The 21,847-nt window shown below is 42.3% G+C and overlaps 1 protein-coding gene and 1 non-coding gene across 9 annotated transcripts in view; both read left to right on the top strand.

Annotated features, from left to right (window-relative positions):
- The window catches only part of micu3a (mitochondrial calcium uptake family, member 3a), a 39,855-nt gene extending 20,356 nt beyond the window's left edge, over window positions 1-19,499 (top strand). For 2 of the 8 annotated variants that reach the window (XM_061064709.1, XM_061064701.1), the window contains 5 exons: window positions 11,208-11,302; window positions 11,426-11,597; window positions 15,199-15,307; window positions 15,651-15,808; window positions 17,947-19,499. In XM_061064709.1, the coding sequence (XP_060920692.1) occupies window positions 11,208-11,302; window positions 11,426-11,597; window positions 15,199-15,307; window positions 15,651-15,808; window positions 17,947-18,045 (633 nt within the window). In that variant the 3' untranslated portion in view covers window positions 18,046-19,499. Of the gene's footprint in view, window positions 1-1,823; window positions 1,920-8,298; window positions 8,314-11,207; window positions 11,303-11,425; window positions 11,598-15,198; window positions 15,308-15,650; window positions 15,809-16,510; window positions 16,580-17,943 lie in introns of those variants that run through there. The other 6 variants (XM_061064718.1, XM_061064706.1, XM_061064689.1 and 3 more) reach the window with 5 other exon arrangements.
- A 1,552-nt stretch (window positions 19,500-21,051) lies between these two features.
- Window positions 21,052-21,268, top strand: LOC132955131 (small nucleolar RNA U3). The gene has a single exon (XR_009665890.1). It is a non-coding gene; the product is annotated as a small nucleolar RNA U3 (small nucleolar RNA).
- The last annotated feature ends 579 nt before the right edge of the window (window positions 21,269-21,847 follow it).

Below are 21,847 nucleotides of genomic sequence, written 5' to 3'. Positions count from 1 at the left end.
GAGTCCGCCATTGTTGTTGTAGTCCACCTACTCCTCCACAGTCTCCATTTTTAGAGGAGCAGCGTATTTCCGATTAATTCCCCCCACTTTCCGGCTCTGTCCACTGTCCTGTCTCTCCAATAAAGGCATGATAAGCCCTCGGATAAATCTTTAAAAAAGACAAATGGTTCCATTTTCAGCTAATTTGACTTTAAGAAACCCTGATCATGAGGGAGGTGGATTTGAAGCCCTAACCCTTATAATCGCCCAAATAATTGCAAGATCCACAGAGATGACTACATGCAGCGATGTTTTTAGGAGTTCGGGCAGATGAGGAACACATTAGAGTCAGCTGTAAGGACCAAACTTTGGTAGTACATCATGGCAAATTTGTATTTTGATGAGTATCGTATCGAGAGTTAAGAGTATCTTGACATTCCTACTAAACAGTAAACAGTGGAGATGTTGTGTTGTTATAGATTTAGAGAAGATGGAGGACAATGTAGTAAAAATGTCAGACACATTTAATGTAGGCTGGCAGACACATTTTTTGCATTTTTTTTCCCTTCCTTCCCTCCTGTCTCTCTCTCTCGCTCTCTCTCTGTTCAACACACACACACACACACACACACACACACACACACACACACACACACACGGCCCTTGTCCTGTCAGCTCTGTGATGGATAGCTGCATTGTCACTGTGAAGTTAAGAGCGGTGCGGGGTCACGTTAAAATGGCTGCCGCTGCGTTCTCCCTGGAGAGCAGAGCTAGGTGGGTGGTCAACAGCTTGACAACACCGGGCTCGTCTTTCATAAAGACAGAATACACTCTAACTGAGGAAGGATACGGATAATAGTTTATCTGCTTCAGAGATCCTTCAGAGATGTTAGTGTTTATTCAGGTTTTGTTTGTTGTTGATTCTACAGAAAGGCAGAGAAACAAGTGTTAGCTTTTGAAGTCGCAGAATGAAACAGAACAACTGAAAAACAATAGATATTTCACTTCTTCTCAATACACATGAGAACAACTTCTCTAAAATGTCATTACTGACCTCTAGTGCTGTAGTACTTAAAAGCGGTCTGGGTCTCGAGACCACTGGTCTCAGTCTCGTCTCGGAATAAAAAGCATTTTTACCCGTCTTGTCAGAGTTGGTGGACTCTGGGTGGATTTTAAATCAAAACCGGTCAAGACCACCACTGATCAACTATTTTTCCACAACATTTCTATGATTAGAAGACGTCTCTTTCTAAAAGAACTAATAACTTTAATTCTAACTCTAAATGCTAACAGCACAGAAGTCCTCGCTTTAACACAGTGAGCGCACAGCGTAACTGAGCCGACCTTTAGATAAAAGGTTCCTGCTGCATTGCAGTGATTGGTTAGGTTCTGTCTTATTATTTTGTACTGGCGGGGTCGGGAAGTTTGGGTATTTGATTGAATCGAGGTGGAAAGAGGCTTTGAGGATGCATCCATTTTTAAAACCTCTGAACCTCTTGGCAAGCTACTTAATACCCAGGAGATGTGGTCGACATGTCGGAGACGCTTGGTCTATAGTTCGCTCATAAAAATAAAAAAAACATGGCTGCTGTTTTATTAGGCAGCTCGATAAGTGCAAGATGCTTAATCAGAATTATCTTGATAAATCTATTATCTATGAATACTGTGTGGGACCCTGTTGTAAATATAAATCATGTGTACTCTAACACAAGGATTTAAGTCTTCTGGAAATAACTTTTTGATTCTGTTTGTAAAAATTAAAGAGTGATCAATGACGTTTACTTCCTGAAGTGGTCGAGTCGGAGGTGAACTGACCCTGGCCCTGCTTGACCTCGCTCCCACAGGTGCTAAAAAAAGACAGTCAGGAGTTTGTGGTGCGGAGTTACTGGGACGTTCTGAGGCGAGGCGCCAGTCAAGTCCTCTTTTCGGACCTGGCGGAGGTACATAGACCCAACTGTCCTCTGTTTCTACATCCTTCCATATGTCATCCATCACTTCTACTCTTCAGTTCCCTGTATGGTTAGAATCAGACCCGCCCCATAGATTCAGCGTTATGTTACAGCATCAAACTTGGCCAGAATAAAACCAGAAATATTTACCTTCAAGTGAGCGTAAGGGCAAAAATCTATATCTTCTGGAGCAACACGGCTTCAGGGCTTAAAGTTTTATGAACTTTAAATCCAACACATGTAAGTATTTTCATTCTGGTTGGGCTTGATGCTGTTAACGCTCACAGATTAACTTGTCGTAGATTCGTCTATCTGGTACCTTTCCAGACCTTTGCCTTGTATAAAATGTAGGTTAGTTGTGGAAACTGGAAAGGCTCAAAACCTCTGGAGCGACGTTGGTGTTAAAACGTCAAATTTGTTTTCAAAATACATTTCAAAATATAACGTCTAGACGTCAAAAAATAACCCCTTAACAAGTAATTTTTTTACATCTCAAAGGTCCAATCATTAAGATCTGATAAATGATAAAGTGAGCTTACTATATGATCAGACATTAAGGAAACATGTTGAAGTGCTGGCTTCTCTGACAACAATGCAGCAGCCAGTATGTCCTCCTTCTAACTTTAGATTCTGGTCCTGAATGCTCTGGATTTGTTTGGACCAGAGAAGGGAGACGGTTTTAAGACACCCCCACACGGCCGTTTTGGACGCCCCTCGGTTTGTCGTATATGAGAGCAGTTATCAGGTCAAACCAACAGGTGTTGCAGCGATGGAAGCAGGCAAGAGAACTGGTTCAGATAGAAGTGATTGTACCAGACCTAAAAAGCCTCTGCATGTTTCTAATAAGCTCCACGAGCAGAAACGTGCTCAAACTAGGATCAATATTGGAGATGCTTTTGAAAAATGGAGAGAGGTTAGAACGCAGAAAGGTTTACAGAGCGATGCAGAGCTGGATAAACACTGAAGCTTCAGTGTCCACCACATGACAACCTGCGTGAGCATCGACTCTAGAGAGGAGTGGGGGGAGACAGTTCTCTCTCATGTTTGAATTTGGACTGCAGTTCCCATTTTAAACACTAGGTGACAGAGTTACATACTGCTCCTTTAAGATGAACATATTTTACGTTTTAACACCAATAGAGGTTTTGAGCCTTTCCGCTTCCCATAGTTAGTTGTCACACTTTAACCTCATGTTATATGAAAGTAAACTACCATCAATCCATTATTCCATCCCGACCATCTTTTCTGTTTGGATGAGCTCTTATTTGTTCTTGCTGATAACTGTTTGTGCAGATTTGTATCTGTTGTACCGGTGTCACAGTATTGGTTCCGTAATGCTGGTTGGATGATAGGTATTGTAATGTTTAATGACCTGTTCTGTGTCTCACCTGCTCTCCTTTTTTGGTCTCTTCATCGTGCTTTTGTATGTGAATCTGTGCCTCGTTATCTGTGCTGTGTTGTGGTCAGTGTTGTAGCTTTGCTGTCCAATTGTTCCTTTACACCACAACATGTTTAATGACTCTTGTGTAATGATAACAAGGCTGCCTGCAGAGCACATACAAACACGTACAGCGTATGTTTTAATTTGAAAAGAATAGTCCGTTACATCTACAGAATACTTACCAACGTGTATAGATCTAGAGGAAATAAGTCAAAAGTATTCCTGACTTCAGAATTTCAAATACTGGTCGCTTGTGGGTGGATGGTCCTCAAAGGTTCTACATCAACATCACTGGGATTTGTCATAGATTCAAAACAAAGTTGCACAAATTAATAGAAAAACACATTCTCATTTCAAAATAAAAGCTGGACCACTGTGTAATATCTAAATAAAAATTGAGAGATATCTGCTTGTCTTTGGAAAGATCGATGATGGCAGCAACATGTTGGGACAGTGTCAACAAAAGAAAATGTGTGAAACGCTTATAAAACAAACTTACAAACTCGATCTGCAGAGTCCCTTTGCATCTTTAAGAAAAAGCTAAAGACCCAGCTCTTTATGAACACCTATGACCTTACTGATACTGATAATGATGATATTTAGGATGATTTTGATTCTAATTAGCGCTCTCAGGAACAGCTGTCGATGCTGTCGATTGACGATATATTGACTTGGTGGAAATGCTGACAACAATGGAACTAGACAACTTATTTTCCAGGGAATGTCTTGCTTATTTCTGAAAGACAACGCCCACAGCGTAAAATAAGACAAAGGAGACACTCAAGTGTTGAACAACTGAAATCCTACATTTAACAATATGGTGGTAAAACAATCCACTTTCAAAATCAAAGAAATGTGTCTTCTCAGTTCCTAAAACGCTTTCGCTTAGTTTAGTTGAAAGTACAAAGTGATGCAACATTGTGGTAAACAACCTGTCCCGACTTTTTTTGGAACATGCATCAAATGTCTTAGTTTCAACATTTGATTTGTCGTCTTTGTGTTGTTTTCAAACGAATAACGGGTTAAAACATTCTGCAAATCATCACATTCTGTTTTTATTGACATTTCACACAAAGTCCGGACTTTTTAGGGAATGGGGTTGTAGTTGTTTTTCTAATACGTCTTAAATAGTTCAATGATTAACAATACGAGCTAACAGAGCTAACAGGCTAGCTGACTAATGAGAGGCTGTGAGCTGTGGTGGCAGCGGAAGCTGAGGTGGAGGTAATGACAGTGGAGCGTAATGTGGCTGACCTTGTATTTACACAGAGCAGTCTTTCATCAGCCTCGTTGTCAGACAGACAGGACAGACGAATCACACGATCGAAGGGGGACAGTGTAGACAAAAAGGAGAAAAAACAAGGACGTTAAAAATTGAATTAATCGTCTTAAAACAAAAACATGGGAGATCAAAAAAAGCAGATAATTGAAGAGAACCCAAATGTTGGTATTGTAACAAGCCAGCAGAAACCTGATCAGATAAGCTGTAAACGTGAGGAGGAGATAAAATCAAAGGGACAACAAACAGGTGAGAGAGGCCCAAAGAAGACGACACAGGTCAGCACAGAGAACAAAAGTCGAGGGACAAAGTGGGCGGGGAGAGAAGCAGTTCGGGAAATGCATTTAGTGGAAAAGAGAGAAGCAGGTTGTATTTAGAGAGGGATGTGTTTACTCAACAGATTAGTCACCATTATACCTCTTTGCTTTTGTCTGGAGAAGGAGGGACTGACTGAAAGGCTGAGGAGGAGGAGGCAGGGAAGCAAAGAGCACATCACCTTTATGTTTGTCAGGTGAAGGAGGTAATGACGGGTTGAGTGAGGAGAAAGGAAATCAGAGAAACCAGAGCAGGGGCAGAAAGAAGGAAAAACACCCAGAGAGAAGGGGATAGGTAGGAAGAAGAAAGGGGGTTATCTGTTTTTACCCTGAGAGGTGTGAGTGACCGACAGTCTACAGTGCGACGACGAGCTCTTCCTCCGACGTATTACTCACAGAGAGGGAGGGTGAGAGGAAGACCGTTTAGTGTTTACATCAGTAATTACTGTTTTTACCTTCAGCTTTGTGATCAAAGTCTGTTAAAGCTCTCTCACACACACACACACACAGATGGACAAATAGACAGATGTTTACACCAGGTGTTGGCTCGTGCCTGGTGGGCGTGGTTAACATTACGTCTTTGTGGGGATGATGAGCTCACGCTGCTGCCACACTTCCAGGAATGATGAGCTTGTTATGATCAGGTTGGCATTATGTTTACCTGATGTTACACCGACGGGCTCTTACAAGGGTTGTTATTTATTTATTTACTTAATATCAGACAGCTTTACGGCCGGCCTAAGTGCTGCATAAAAACTGATGACCAGACAAATATGCAGATTTATTCTAGAAAACACAAACTACTGAACAAACTCCAGGGAGGGCGAATGCCAATTTAATAAACAAAACTTATTTTCCTCTAACCAAACTATCGCACCTCTAATATATTAATAAAAATAAATAATTTACATCTAACCTCCTTTCATCACAAAAAATAGAAACAGGAGAAAATCTGAATCTGAATCAACCAAACCACAGCAAGCAAACTAAACCAGTCAAATCAGACCAACCAACTAAACCAACCAAACTAACCAAACCAGTCAAATCAGACCAACCTATCAAACCAGACCAACTTCACCAACCAAACCAACCAAACCAATCAAATCAGACCAACCTATCAAACCAGACCAACTTCACCAACCAAACCAACCAAACCAGTCAAATCAGACCAACCTATCAAACCAGACCAACTTCACCAACCAAACCAACCAAACCAGTCAAATCAGACCAACCTATCAAACCAGACCAACTTCACCAACCAAACCTACCAAACCAGTCAAATCAGACCAACTAAACCAGTCAAATCAGACCAACTAAACCAGTCAAATCAGACCAACCTATCAAACCAGATCAACTTCACCAACCAAACCTACCAAACCAGTCAAATCAGACCAACTAAACCAGTCAAATCAGACCAACCTATCAAACCAGATCAACTTCACCAACCAAACCTACCAAACCAGTCAAATCAGACCAACTAAACCAGTCAAATCAGACCAACTAAACCAGTCAAATCAGACCAACCTATCAAACCAGACCAACTTCACCAACCAAACCTACCAAACCAGTCAAATCAGACCAACTAAACCAGTCAAATCAGACCAACTAAACCAGTCAAATCAGACCAACCTATCAAACCAGATCAACTTCACCAACCAAACCAACCAAACCAATCAAATCAGACCAACTAAACCAACCAAACCTACCAAACCAGTCAAATCAGACCAACTAAACCAGTCAAATCAGACCAACCTATCAAACCAGACCAACTAAACCAACCAAACCAGACCAACCAGCCAAACCAGACCAACCTATCAAACTAGACCAACTAAACCAACCAAACCATCTAATCCAGACCAACTAAACCAAACCAAGCAGTCAACCAAACCAACTAAACCAATCAAACAAAACAACTGGCAAACCAGCTAAACAAGCTAACACAAACATGCAAACAGAACTACTAAAGTTCCTCCTTTTTTCTAAAACTAAATCTCTAATCACATATCCATTTACAGAAGGAGAACAAAGATTGATTTTAGGCGTCTCTGCTTTTTTTTTTTTTTTTGAGGGACGAGAGGCAGAGACCCAACACACCTGGATGCTGTCTAGATGTATGAACAGATCGTGTGTCATAAAGACGTCAGTGCTGCGTCACTTTAAAGATAAAAGGAAGAAAGTCTTTTTTTCCTGTTTGTCAGAAATCAAAGGCTTAATGAAGAGACCTTAAGTGAGACAGAAAATAAGACGCTGACATGACACGTCTGTAATGGTTTCAGTGTGTCTGGGTTTAGATGTATGATAAGTCCCAGATCAAAGAGAGGACCGCAAAGTGAACCAGAAACCGTCCGGAATTATGGCGGTCCAAAAACTATCTGATAGATGACAGCTGGAACATCTACAGGGTTATTTTATTTGTGAGATTTTTTTATTATCTTTAATTTAATAATTAATTATCTGATTGTTTTTCTGCTTTGCCCATTATTACATTCGATGAACGGGACGCTTTTACTCCTCAAGGCCTGTACGACGTATTCACCTGAGACAATCTGAAGATAATTATTGCTGCTAGCATGAAGTGCTTATGACATTTTTTGGCCTAGCCTCTCTTGAGGGGTCATAAATTGAATCCTTAAGGGTGTACAAGACTCAAAGAAAGTTGATGCCGCTGTCGTGTGATATATATGTTACATTTCAATCACCTGTGGTTGTTTTGGCATCTTAATCACATCATCCCCGCTCGTCGAGTCATTTGCTCGTTCTTGAGGAAATGAATGTACACATTTTATGTCACACAAAGCATCCGAGTAAAGGCCTGTGTCCAGCTAGCGTTTTAGCTTCTTTTTTCAATTGTTCCCAATGAGGACAGTGTTTTCTGCAACATACTGCCGCCCAGAGAAAAGACGCAGTGCCCAGCGTCTTTCTTGCGAGTCAGCCTTTTTTGTGTGGTCGCACCGAGTTTAAAAACTTTAAATTTCTCAGAAGGGCACTGTTGACTTCATCAGGACTCTTTTCAACCAGCCAACCATATGAAAAGATCTGTCAGGTCCTTACTCCCCGTCTGATCAGAGCCGTGATAGCGGGGCCTTCGTTTAACGGAGCAGTTTCGGTCATACAGCGGCCGTTTTCAAGAGACTGCTCTACATTCAAGCGCTCTCGTGTGCACAGTCAGCGCTTTTCTGCCCAGAAGAAAACACCAGTTGGACACAGGCCCTTACTGCAGCTTCTGTCAAATGTGTGAAAGTACAGTTTTCACACTTGAAGAACTTTGTTTTATTTAACTTCTGTAAAACCTGTGTCATCTTGTCTGACGTTTTATCATCCCACTTTGGATTTTAGGATTTTACTCTTGAGGTAGAACCACGAATTGCATCGTGGTTATGATGATGATGATGATGATGATGTTAGAAATGGAAATGGCTTCATGCTCTTCCCCCTTCATACGACATTAGATTCCAGACAATCTGATGTCTGCAATGACCTCAGCATGGCCTTGGATTGGACAGGGAGATGGCTGAGGGGGGCATGGCAGGAAGACGGGGAAAAGATGGGCGTTTTAAGACCCCTTTGTGATGACACTGCAGAAACAGCACTGTCACCTTTTTCTGATGTTGCATTAAATAAATAGTTTGGATTCGTTCAAGCAGAGTTGTTTGAGGTACTTGTCTATAGTAGCCACAGGAGAAGCCGTCAGCTTGACCCCTTTATTGAGAAACCGGCCACCATAGAAGCTAGGCTATACACGGCTTTGATAAGGTTAGCATAACATGTGGACCATGTGTTGTGTTATTTTACATTACAAAACAGTGCAAACTGAAAACTTACATCCATCCAAATATGCATTTTCTTCCGCTTATGAGGCTGGGTCGTCGTGGCAGCAGGCTAACTCAATTCAGTCGCTTGTATCCACGATGTCATTCTATTGGTCACTGACTGAAGCTCATGACCACAGGCGAGGGTTTGAATGTAGATTGATAAATCAAAAGATTTGCTTTCCGGCTCAACTCCCTCTTCACCATGGCGATATGGTACAACACCTGCATTACTGCAGGACTGCAAAACTTACATCAATCCATCCCATATATTAACCGCTTTTCCCATTTGGGGTCGCGGGGGTGCTGGAGCGATCCCAGCTGTCATTGGGCGAAAGGTGCGGTCACACCCTGGACTGTTGGCCAGGCAGTCACAAGGCTGACAAACTTACATTGTAGTCACATTTTTATTCAAGGTTCATAACCCTGGGCTCACAGTTTACAAATATCCATCACCAGAACCTTCGACTGGTTTCTCCATCAAGCGTCAGTGCTGAGCTGGATCTCCTGAGTAATACTTACTTTGGACAAGTGCCTCAGACAACCTGCTTCAACCCTGCGTCACTATCCCTTCAACACATACAAGCAGTGAAGTACGAACTTAAAAACAGTTTGCTTAAGGGCTGATGAATCTTCCCACTGTCACCTTGTTCTGTTGTAAGCGGTTTAAGAAATGTAAACAACAGATGATAGTGTGAGCAAACATTACGAACCTCCCTAAGCATGTTTAATCTGTTTTAAATGACGAAGGTCAGACAGTAAACACACATGTATATATTCACATGGAGTAAGTATATGAAAGGAACAAAGAAATAAACAGAACAACTTTCAAATAAATTAAACTACAATTCTCCTCTGTGGACGGAAAAAGGTGGAATCGGCCCACAGCCGCTGCATTTGTGCTTCTGTGGTTGTGTTGTCTCGCTCTGCTGTTTGTGATTTGAGGTTCGGTTGATGTGTGTTGATGTGGCATTGGCAGAAAAGCGCATGTGTGTGTGTGTGTGTGTGTGTGTCCTTGTGTTTTCAACAGCTAAGTGTTGTGTACTCTCTGTCTCAGTCTTATAGTTATAGTTATTCATGTTATCTTTCCCTGCTCTCTCTCTCTCTCTGTGGTCGTCTCTTTCTTCTCTGCTGTCTGACAAACTGTCCTCCTCTATGTTTTGCTTACCCCCACTCCTCTTTGTAATTTAATTTGTCTTTGCTACCTGAGCGCTCCTTGTGTCTTCAGCGGTATCGGTCTGTTTCATGCTGCTGCAGCAACACTTCTTGCCAGTCCAGGCAGCATAGATATAAATGTCTCCATAACTCGTATTTGCTATCCTTATTTTCTTTTCAAAAACAATAAGGATGTCGACTGTTTGAATCCAAATGAACAAAAACCTGTCTGTCCATTTGACCTCATCACCCCATTTTAACTTTGTACTCTACATTTTAATCCTCCTGAAGTTAAATAGCTCCACCCAGGGGTGAAAGTAGTTTCAAACTCACGCCGGTACGACGACCACGACCTTCATCGCTTCTTATTGTTCAACTCTCCTCGGCTTCATGCATCCTTAAAATAAATGTTTCAATATTTAAAACCTATATGGAGTTGAAAGGAATAAAACGCTTGAAATTGATGTCCCGGGACAATAAGTGAAATGCTTTCAGAGGCGCTGTGTGAAGTCGCATGGCGTTGAAATGAGTGACAGAGCGATCCCTGATCGTCACCTCACACACAGCTTGTCTAAGCTTCTGTCAGTGCTGTTGGAATAAAACAGAATATCGTGAAACATCAAAACGTATTCTGCTACACATTTTTACTTGGGAGATTTTGCAAACAACGTAAACCTGCCAGAACTCCACAGCCCTCGATATCCGTCAGCTGTAGCGCGCTGGAGGAAGCTCGAGCTCACGTTAACTAGCAGTCATGAAGATGGCTCCGTCCAGCACGGATCAAAACAAAGCACATGACAGTTCAGAAGGAATATCGGAACGACTTAGAAGTAATTATTAAAGAGAAAAAGCGTCTGGTTTTGAATGTGGGTTTTGACAGGCAGCTGCTCCCGCCTCTTTCCAGTACTGCGTTCAGCCACCGCGTCTTTAAATGGAACGCAGGACTGGACCAAACCGGACCAAACCGGACCGTACTGGACTACTTTCACCCCTGGTTCCACCAATTCTTTTATCGTAGTGTTAATGTACTAATCCTGAGAGGTTTTTTTATTAGCTGCCTAGACTGGTTTGTTGATGTCATGATGGCCGCTGACTGTTGTCTGAGCTCTTTCGTTTGATTGGCGGTGTTTCGATGCTTCCTGCTAAGCCTGGCACCACGGTCGCCATGTTGGATTGATGATGGACTTGTCCCGCCCACTGCTTCTTCTGCAGCCATAGTGCTTGATTTGTATTGATCAGTAACTAACAGGTGCTTATTCCTCCCTCTCTGATGGTTAACAGCGAGCAGACGAGAGCATCACCATTGACACCACCCTGTTGGTGCATTTCTTTGGGAAGAAAGGGAAGGCGGAGCTTACGTTTGATGACTTCTACAGGTAAGAAAATGTGCAGTTGACATCTTAAAATATTGGGCTTCTGTTTTAAACATTAACCAAATAACCGGGTTATATTCCCTTAAACCCCCCCTCTTCCTGTTTCTATCACTTTTTGTGTTTCAGGTTTATGGATAACCTTCAGACAGAGGTGCTGGAGATAGAGTTTCTGACCTACTCTAAAGGGATGACCACCATCAGTGAAGAAGACTTTGCCAAAATCCTGCTGCGCTTCACCAACGTGGAGAACATCAGCGCCTACCTGGAGAACGTTCGCCATTGTATACCTGACGAGAAAGTAAGGCATCAAAACAACAAAACACCATAGAAAGTACTCTTAGCTTAAGCCACTTCCAAAAGTACAAAATAAAAGCATAAAAAAAATACTGTTTCAAAATTGCAAAATAATGGAATTTTAACACTCTTGGTATCGAATGGTTCTTAAGTACTGGAAATTTTGACATCCTTAGTTGTCTGTATAAAACATGGACGTTGCCTCAGTGATGTCATTGATTGGTTTCTGAAAAGCCATTATGAAGCCTGACTATTGCGTTAGCCATATTGAAATGCAAACTTTTATTCCATCAAGAAACAGAAAAAAAAGAGAGGTGATGATGAGGCAGGTGGCAAATAGCGAGAACACACCCACCTGTCAGTCAAATGAGCCACACCCTTAATAACATTGTGGTTCAGGAAGTAAGATCTCGTTAGTTTTCCCAATAGCGGATTTGATTATTAGCCATAATGTCATAACCATCATAGGTAGACTGACCACGAGCTACCTGAGAGTGAAGCGATGATTTATGCTCCTGTAGGAGACACAAGGTTGTCTGAAATCAACCTTGTTTAAGAACTACACAGTTTATTCACGATATCGGGGCAAAGAACTACACTACCCTACTAAAAGACAAAGAGTAAGGTATTTTACCTGCTTTTTGTAAAGTGTATCGAGATAACACTTGTTATGAGTTGACGGTATACAAATAAAAATTGATTGATTGATTGATTGATACCCACAATCATAGAGTGCCACAGAGACGTCTCTGATTGGTGGAGCTCGCTGTTACTTTGTCCATGTTTCCCACCCCTCGGTGGCGTATGCGAATGGATAGTTTTTGTTAGCAGGTTAGCTAGTTAGTTAGGTAAAAGGAAACGTACTAATAACCTTGTCATACCGCAGTGAATGTAATTCATATATTCAACAACACAAACTACAAGATAGATCAACACTTGTATAAACAGCATAAACACGATAACAAGAACTTAAGTCACATTTAAAAAGACGCTGTTTTTTGTGCCAAATCAAATGTTTCATAGTCATGAGTATTGGGGTAGCAGGTTGTCATGGTAACATGCATTAATCTTTGGGAATCTTTGGCATTTAGAGACAGTCACAAGGGGTCTCTGGGAACTGCAGTTTTAATCGTCAACACCAGAGGTTACCGCTTGTTCAGCCCACACTTAGTTTAAATTGTGGCATGCTGTTTTTTAAATTTCTATAGTCTATATCAGTACATTACAAAGCCGGTGTTGGATTGTTATCGAGCTTCCTCGATCCTTTGTGTTTCTGTTTGATTCCTTCCTCCTGTTTTTATGGTCCTTCTCTCCTTCCAGCCATCTACGTAGAGCAGCCGCAATTTCCCAACACTCGTCTCTGCCTGAGGCTGTTGTGGCTCTCCACGCTTCAGCGCTTCACTGCCTCACTTGACCACACACCTACACAAACACACACACACACACACACACACACACACACACACACACAAACACACACACACAAACACACACACACTACCACTTGACCACACCTCCAGCTCTATGTGAATGAAAGTGGTCTATCTGTCTATCGCCCTTTTCAGACTGCCTTTTTTTTTATGCAAAAGTGCCGTAACTAAGCTCAGCCGTCATCACATCCTCGCACGTTCATATTTATTCCGCGACAGCGTCATATTGGCGTTCCAGTCTGTGGATTCACATTACATTTCGGCTTTGTGGAAGCACGGCGCAGCAGGAGCTCCACATTCACTCACAGTCAGACATGCACACACACACACACAGCGCTGCGCTCCCTCGCTGGCTCAGCTGATCCCGTCTCTCCTCTGTAACGCCCTGTTACTACCTCTGAGGACGGGACGGGGGGTCACTTAGTCCCCCCCATTACGCCCAATTTCTCCTCCACTCTAGTCAATGATTGAGTTTCCACAGCGTGCGCCGTGGTCTGTCTCCGGAGCGTGCCAGCGGTGCCACTACACTCTGCTCCCTTTTAAATACGCTGTGAGTCTATTTTCGCAGTACGCTGCATGCACGCGTCGAGCTGGACAGAATAGAACGACCCGAGCAGGAAGTCAGATAGGGAAACACACAGAGCGTCCGGTCAATTTCAAAATAAAACACAACATACAGACCCCTTATCGTATATATCCAACATGACGTCAAAACAGGCGCCGTACGAACTACAAATCATCCTCAGAAAGACAAAGCAACATGTTGTTTGCAGGTTCTTCTCTTTATTCCTGTGTGATCTTGTAGTTGCAGCTCATGCTCCAGAAAGTAACCTAGTGGGGCGACGGAGCACGCAGTATGTGGAAATTGGGGGTTACACCTCGGCAAGGGAGGGTTAGGGTTAGGGAAGACAAATCGTCAAAGGGGCGTGAATGTCGCGGCTTGAAACGGCAGTCTGAACAGGGTTTCTCAATCTATACAATCAATCTATACAAATCAGATAAATAAAAATCTACACATTGATGTGTCGTTTCTGTGCAGCCCAACACTTTCTCTGTCCCTCCCTTCTTTCCTTTTCATGCTGTTGAAGAAGCAGGTTGGTTTTCTGCCTCGTACAACACACTAACCTGCAGTCACAACCTGTCAGTGTTTCCTGCTCTTCAGTTACCTCGCCACCTTTGTTTAGCTAACTAAAGACACTGCTACCAGGTTGTTTATTTTTGTATTGATCTGCATCTACTCTTGTGAATGTAAAAAGAGTGCTTCCCTCACTTCTATGATGATATTAATCTAGTTTAAAGAGGACATATTATCCCCCTTTTCCACCTTTTCAAACAGTCCCCCTGTGGTCTAAATGAAACATCTGTGCTGTGCTTTGGTCAAAATATAACATGAATCAAGCACCAGAGGAGGTTTGTGACCCTGTATAAACCAGCTCTCTCAGAACGCTCCGTTTTGGTGTGTGTGTCTCTTTAAATGCAATGAGCCCCCCCTGAGTTTTCCTGGTAGACATCACTCCTCTGTAGCGATAATAGAAATGGAGGATCTGCTCAAAAGTTTTGTTCTAGGCTGGGGGAGGAGTCCATGGGTGGAGATATCAGGGGAGGGGAGGGGATTCTTTTTTTTTTACTTGAGACTGTGACATCACAAGCTGAGCACACTTGAAACAGAGCATTTTTCTCTGTGTTGTAAGACTTATGCAGACCACAAACAAAGGACTGGATGGGTTTATTTCACATTTTGTGGGTCTGTAGACACTCAGGTTACCCAAATATATGTTCAAGAACACTGTAGAAGTGGATTTTTCATAATATGTCCCCTTTAAGGTTTTTGTTGATTCACAGCAGAGAGCATGTGGCAGTCACAGCGACTTGTTGAATGGCTTCAGCATTAAGCCTGTTTGCAGACACATCAGGGTTCTGATCCCGCCATTAATGACTTTGAACGCCATTAATGGGCCTTTGCAGTAATTGTTAAACAGAATGCATTGCAGTCAGATGCTTTTATTTTGGCGGGGTTGATACTTCAGACAGCAGAGTGGATGGGCCTCCTGGAATGCTGAATGCACGCCTGTCGAGGTCCCTTTGGATGCCAGTCCGCACTGAAACACTGTAGTACTCTTCACTTTCACGCTGCTGCGGTGGTCGACGTCACATGTGCCGTCTCTGGTGTTTCAGGGAATCACCTTCGATGAGTTCAGATCCTTCTTCCAGTTTCTCAACAACCTGGAGGACTTCGCCATCGCCATGCAGATGTACAATTTCGCCTCTCGCTCCATCGGACAAGGTATGTTGGATGTCACCCTCAAAACGCATTAGCCCTCTTTCTCTCGTTTGGGCAGCTAGGGGGTTAAAATCAGCTTCCCTGTGTGTGTTGTGCTTCATGTGTCATTCTTCTGTCTCTTGCAATACACTGTTTTGTGTTGTCTGCCCGCCTGGCGTCTACAAACCTCAGGCACTTCCTCGACTTTAAAATCCCCCCTTGCTTCCACCACGTCTGTACGCCTCTCTTCATCAGCTACTGACATCAAACAAAGACAGCCAATAGCAGAAAGCATCCTCTGCAGGAAAAAAAAAAGAGTATCTCAGTATAATCTATAATCATTTAAGTACATTTACTCTCCTACCAGATGAGTTTGCCCGAGCGGTTTATGTGGCCACGGGGCTGAAGCTGACACGTCACCTTGTAAACACCATCTTCAAGATCTTTGATGTCGACCACGACGACCAGCTCTCCTACAAGGAGTTCATCGGGATAATGAAGGACCGGCTGCACAGAGGAGCCAGGGTGAGAAACACACAGATCAGTGCAAGAAGAGGTCGAATAAGGGTCGTCAAGATAGCACATTTTTTAAGTTAATTCTTGTTCATGTCGGTCCTTTGTTTCAAGGTTGTTGTTTTTTTGTTGGGGGGGGGGGGGAAGAAGGTTGGGAACCACTTAAAGTATACCTTGAATAAAATCGTTAATTTTATAAGGATGGACATGAAATAGCTGTTTGAGAATCTACACAGAGCAAGATAGAGAAGGTTGTGCTTTTCTTCAGGAGGTCAAATCTTGGTCATGAAGGTTCAACAGCTTTAATGTTGCTGTGACGACATGAACTGGAAACCACCTTCTACAACCTCTGAGTAATCTCAGCAAGAAGGAACACTGCCCTCTGGTGGTGAATTCTGATACAACAGAAGTAAACCCCTGCACATGAAAAGTGAAAAAGTTGTCACAAACTGGAACATTTCACTAAAAAGTGAACCTTAATTGTGTTCGTTTCATGACTCTTTTAGTTCTTTGATGCTCTTTGGCCTCGCAGTCTTGGCTTATTAACACACCTCTCTCTTTGTCTCCCTCTCTCCTCACCTCGTTTGCTCCCACACTCACCTGTGCTGCCGTTATTCTGACTTCTCCTGCGTCCTTTCTACATCTTTGCTGCTTCCTACCTCTCCTCCTTCCTCCCTTTCTTCCTGCCATGACGTTTCCTCGACCTCCTCTCAGGGTTATAAATCTGTGGAGCGTGCCACCTCTTTTAAGTCCTGTCTGAAGAAGGAGCTGGCGAGCAGATAAGTACCACTCACAATTCAAATGCTTGCTTGCACTCATAATGTTCACTGTTTGTTGTTTTAAGTTTTGTATCCAGAGTGAGTGATGAGGAGAGTTTGAGGAGTATTTAGAGCCCGTACCATGTGAGACCACACGTCTCAAGCCGTGATATTTACGCCCCTATGATGTTTTGCCTTCAATCTGAGTCAGTCACTATGGGGGGATGAAGTGATCCACACTCTGTCCCCTCTTCAGAGGAGTGAGACAGCATCAGCAAGCCAGACCATGTCACAGACCACATCCCCTATCAGCTGCTCCTGTGAGCGTTTGTGTGTTACTCCCACTCTACTCTCTTCTGTTTCTGTCGGTTCGGTTGGCTCAGCTCGAGACCCCGGATTATTACCAAGAGAGAAAAAGATAGACCTTTATCTGACCTCCAAAATAGGAACACAGGCCAGGTTGGTACGGTCTCGGCATCAGGCAAAGAATCTAACCTCTAATCCATGTCCTAATTGTTAACATGGAGAAGGCACTTTTATGGTTTATAATATTTACTGCAGCCCCTCAGTAGAGGGCGCTCTAAATCTTTTGGCTTCATATGAGGTACTTAATGTCCGTTCTTTATACAGTCTCAGATCCTGACTCAGTACTTGGTCCTTCTGTGGTGCACAAACAGCAATGGGAAATTTGAGTTTAAAGGCAGGGTTGGTCATTTCCTCCAGATCCACTTTTTAAGATTCTGGTTGAAATTGTCTTTATGTCCTGACAGAAATTAATAACTCATGTTCTCTGAAAAAGGAACAAAAAAAATCTGTCATCTGTATCAGTTGTAAGTCTGTAAAAACTTCAACCAATGTCTGCCAGGAGGTACCAATCAGAAGCCTCCCTGCTCGCTCTCTACCTCTTGCGTGCTCTAGCTCACACTCAAAGAGCGTCACCGATGACTTTAGGAGTTTATACTGAGAGTTTACTTACCGCTGAATGAGACACGAGAGGACGTAGTTTCTACACAATGTAAGAGATGAGCTGAGGTCCACTTCTGGAGCAACGGCGCTCATGCATGTAAGTGAGGGGGCGTGGCTTTAGAGGGAGCACAGAGGGGAGGTGGTGGGTGCAGACGGTGCACTGAGGGAATGCTACTTTCAAAATCATGCTAGTTTTTGAAAATTTCCAACCCTGTCTTTAAAGTGACTTTTACCAGATGTATTATTCTTCCACTTCATTAGTCAAGTGTCTCTCATAATCTACCCCATTTCTCAACTTTGTTTTTACCCTAAAACAACCTGGAACATCGTTTTGTTATTACAGGAATACTTTTTTTAATCTCTCTTGACGTACTTCACCCCACTATTCCATAACACGTTGCCTCTGTTTCTGTCCATGTGTACCAGGTGAAGGGACGACGCCATGCCTCCTTCTCCGACTGCGTCCGCTCTGAGGCCGGGAAACAAGTTCACCAGCTCTGGAGGAGGTTCCAGGAGAAGCCGTAGAAGAGGAGAGAGTCTGACGGCAGGCAATAAAAACACAAAAAATGAAGGAAGCAATTTGAAGTACGGGTTAAATGAAAGTGAGAAAACAACTCTGTGTCTTCAAGAGCAGACGTCCAACGCAGATGATAACTACAAGCATGACCGCACACAGCAGCTGACTGACTTCCTGTTTATTAGCAACATGACTCCTCTCCTCCTGTTTATGACATAGATCTGATTCCAGTTATTATTATATAATATAACTTTATCCTCGATGCATGGTGCCTCCTTAACAGTCAGTGAGACTGCGACTTGTTTTTTAAATGGAGCTGTAAACGTGATGTTATGAAATGTAATTTATTCCGACCAGTGTACAAAAGCAAAGTTATTGTTTGAACGGCTGCACTACAAACTGAAGGAGCACAAATATAATGATATAACAATCACAACCCCATGTGATGATACAATTAAACATGCAGGATTAACTACAGTGGTTTAAAGGAATACATTAGCAAAGAAGAAACACTAAAAGGTAGACTAGAAATGCTATTAATTGTTTAGTCTTTAACCTAATCACTGATCTTTATCTAATATGTAATCTGCACCTTTGGACATGTTTGACCTGGATGTATCAGCATGAAAGACATCCATCCATTATCTAGACCCCTTTTCCTGTTCGGGGGCCCCAGGGGGGCTGGAGCCGATCCCAGCTGTCATTGGGCGAGAGGCCGGGTTGCACCCTGGACTGGTCAATCACAGGGCTGACATATATGGTGCATTCAAGTGATATCACGAAAAGGAGTTTCCGGAAACTCCGGAAAAAATTAGGTGCCCGACCTGCCGACTTGACATCATATTCGTCATCACATCGAGGGAAAAATATGTTTAATTAATGTCGAGATACTTTTGATTAATTTACATATTGCACATCAACTTTTTGCTCAAATATAACTCATAACACAGACATTCACACTATTCTTCATAGCATCAACGCTGTTTGTTGCTGTTACAACATTCCAACTTTCCGAAGTCAGCAGAGCGACTTCCCAAACTGGGACCATCCGAGGAGCACCTGAATGCAGCATAAGAGACAACCACACTCACATTCACACCTACTGGCAATTTAGAGTCAGCAATGACCCTAACGAGCATGTCTTTGGACTGTGGGAGGAAGCCGGAGTACCAGGAGAGAACCCACACATGCACGGGGAGAACATGCAGACTCCACACAGAGAGGCTCCTGTCAGACGGGGATTCAAACCAGGAACCTCCTCGCTGGGAGGTGACAGAGCTAACCACTGTGCAGCCCATAAGATATTCTATATTCAATATTTATCACGACTTTCTGAATATGTTGGCCTGTTTTAGGTTTGAATACTTTATGCAGTATATGTGATGGAAATCTACAGAGGTGCCTTGTATTCATTATCTACGTTATCTGAAAAACTGACATAAAACCAGACTTGTTGCAAATATTTCATCCCTCCCCATGTTACTTTTTACACGGTGGCCCTGAAGGTCAACTGCACAAATATTTCATGACTGCAACAAACATTTCATCCGACACCTAAAACATTTCACGAAATGCAAAAATATTTCAAGGACAGCAAACATTTCACTTATTTTAAAGAAAAATAATTAACCTTCTGCGAAAAAATATTTGAGAAACCAGAAAGGGTCAGACTTTACTACTTGTTTTTGATTGGACTGAACTCAGGTTAAAGAAGGAGAAGCCATCGTTAAGGAGCAAGATACTGCGTTTGGAAACAGCAGTCTGAGTAGTGCAAAATAAATTTGGTCTCACATCTGTCTGAAATCTCTCCCATATACGGGCCCTAAATACTCCTCAAATGGTATTACTAGATGCAAAATTTAAAAGGAATACTACAAAAATAGTGAATAGGCTATCATGACATCCTGTTGAAATGTGATCATACTTTTCTGGAAAGTTAAGTAATTTGAGTTCAACGCTTGAGCGTGGGTTTCAGTGACATTTCAGAAAATATTTATAAATTGATTCGGTGCGAAAAACGCTATCGAAAACGAAGAAAATGGCAAAAACTGAAGACGTAATATTATTTTCAAGGAGTTAAGGAACTACGCATCCCACAATCCATGGCGATTCCAACGAGACCCAAACAAACGATAGTTTAGCGTTTCTTTCTGAACGAACCATAGACTGTAAAAATAACGAACACGGACCTTGTATCTACATTTTTTTCTTAAAGTGATTAAATTAATAATAATGTTAATGGGATTTTAACTTTCGGAACCGCACTGTTGAACTTTATTTTTTTTAAATAGTTACATAATTTGACCTCGTCGATAATTAAATGTTGCCCTCTTTCTGTGACCAAACATGAAACTGAAAACCAACGACCATGCAGTCAAGTCTACAGTAACCTAAAGGCTAATGTTTGCGTAAATTAAGTCAATTAAAATAATGTACACAGAGTATCGGAAGTCAGCTTCGACCACCCATTAACCTGTTAAATTCATCTATACAAACGATGGTTAATGCTCTTATTACACATGCTGATCTGGCATTGAAAGTGTATGCGGAACTATACCTCTATCTCTGCACAAGTTTCTGTCAGGAGCATTACAAACAACGCACCATCTGCCGCCTGAATCTCACGTAAAGTACAACGTTATTCATTTTCGTACATTAAACGTTGTCACTGTCTGGTCGTTACGAAATAAACAAACAAGCTGGTCAATTTACAAAGTTATGACAAGTTAGAACAGACAAATATCGTAACATTTCATGGCGAAAACATCTACCGTCCGTTACTCGGTTCGCAAAGCATTGTGGGTTGTTCACAATCCAAATCACCACCATCAGCTGTAAGAACACAAAAAGGTAAATATGGTGATCTCTCCGGTTAGTTACGATTAAACGTCTTCATCGGTCATCGGTCTTTCACTTATTTGCGGTAACGATGTAACGATGAACAGTAACGATGAACCGTGAGTGAGAGTGATCTCTCCGCACATCACCTGCTGCTCTCTTCCCGTTTTCAAATTAAGACTATACTTTCAGGGATCATTTCTATAGTTTCTGACTTGAGAAATGTGTTTCTAAAGTGTTTGGTCTCGCTAACCACGATGATGAGTCGTGATATTCTCTTCTGAGCGTGAAGCGGACACAGAATAATGATTCACTTCATATGTTCTCTGTCATTGATGATCGTTCATAGCTTCCTTTGTGGAGCTTTGAGGAAAAGAATATGATCAGAGTGGTTACCATGTATGTTAAAGTATTAAGTAGCGATGGCAAGATGAGGCTTTCCAGCCAATTGTGTCTCAAATAGATTCATTACTCGAGGCTTATTTAAGACAGTGTACACTAGTGACACCTACTGGTCAAAACAATATAGAGCAGCCAAATGATTACTGATCACATCACATGCCATTGCATTACTGACATGTTATAGCAAATTGTTCTACTGCGGCAACCAATAAGGATTCACGTGATATTACTTTATAACATACCTTAGTTAATATTGTCATTCGGTGATCTTATTTTTTTATGATTTCTTATCAAGATATGACCAGAGGTTGTTGCAGACCCAGCAGCCTGGGTTGAGGTTGACGGTTGTGCTGGTGTGTCTGATGGCAATAGAGGAACATCTGGGGTTTTAATAATGCTGGCACACTCTGCTTTCAGTCGCCTAACTGCCTCACTGGCCTTTGACTGGCTGAGGAACCCAAGACTTTTGAACCTTGGGTCCAGCATGGTTGCCATTGTCATTATGCTCATGGACTCCACATTAACCAAGATTTCCCTAACACGTCTGACCAGGTTTTCAGCCAGTCGGAC

Source organism: Labrus mixtus, chromosome 2 (assembly GCF_963584025.1).
Source record: "Labrus mixtus chromosome 2, fLabMix1.1, whole genome shotgun sequence".
Classification (NCBI taxonomy): domain Eukaryota; kingdom Metazoa; phylum Chordata; class Actinopteri; order Labriformes; family Labridae; genus Labrus; species Labrus mixtus.
The sequence above is the reverse complement of the archived record's forward strand: the minus strand, read 5'-3'. Positions and strand labels throughout refer to the sequence as shown.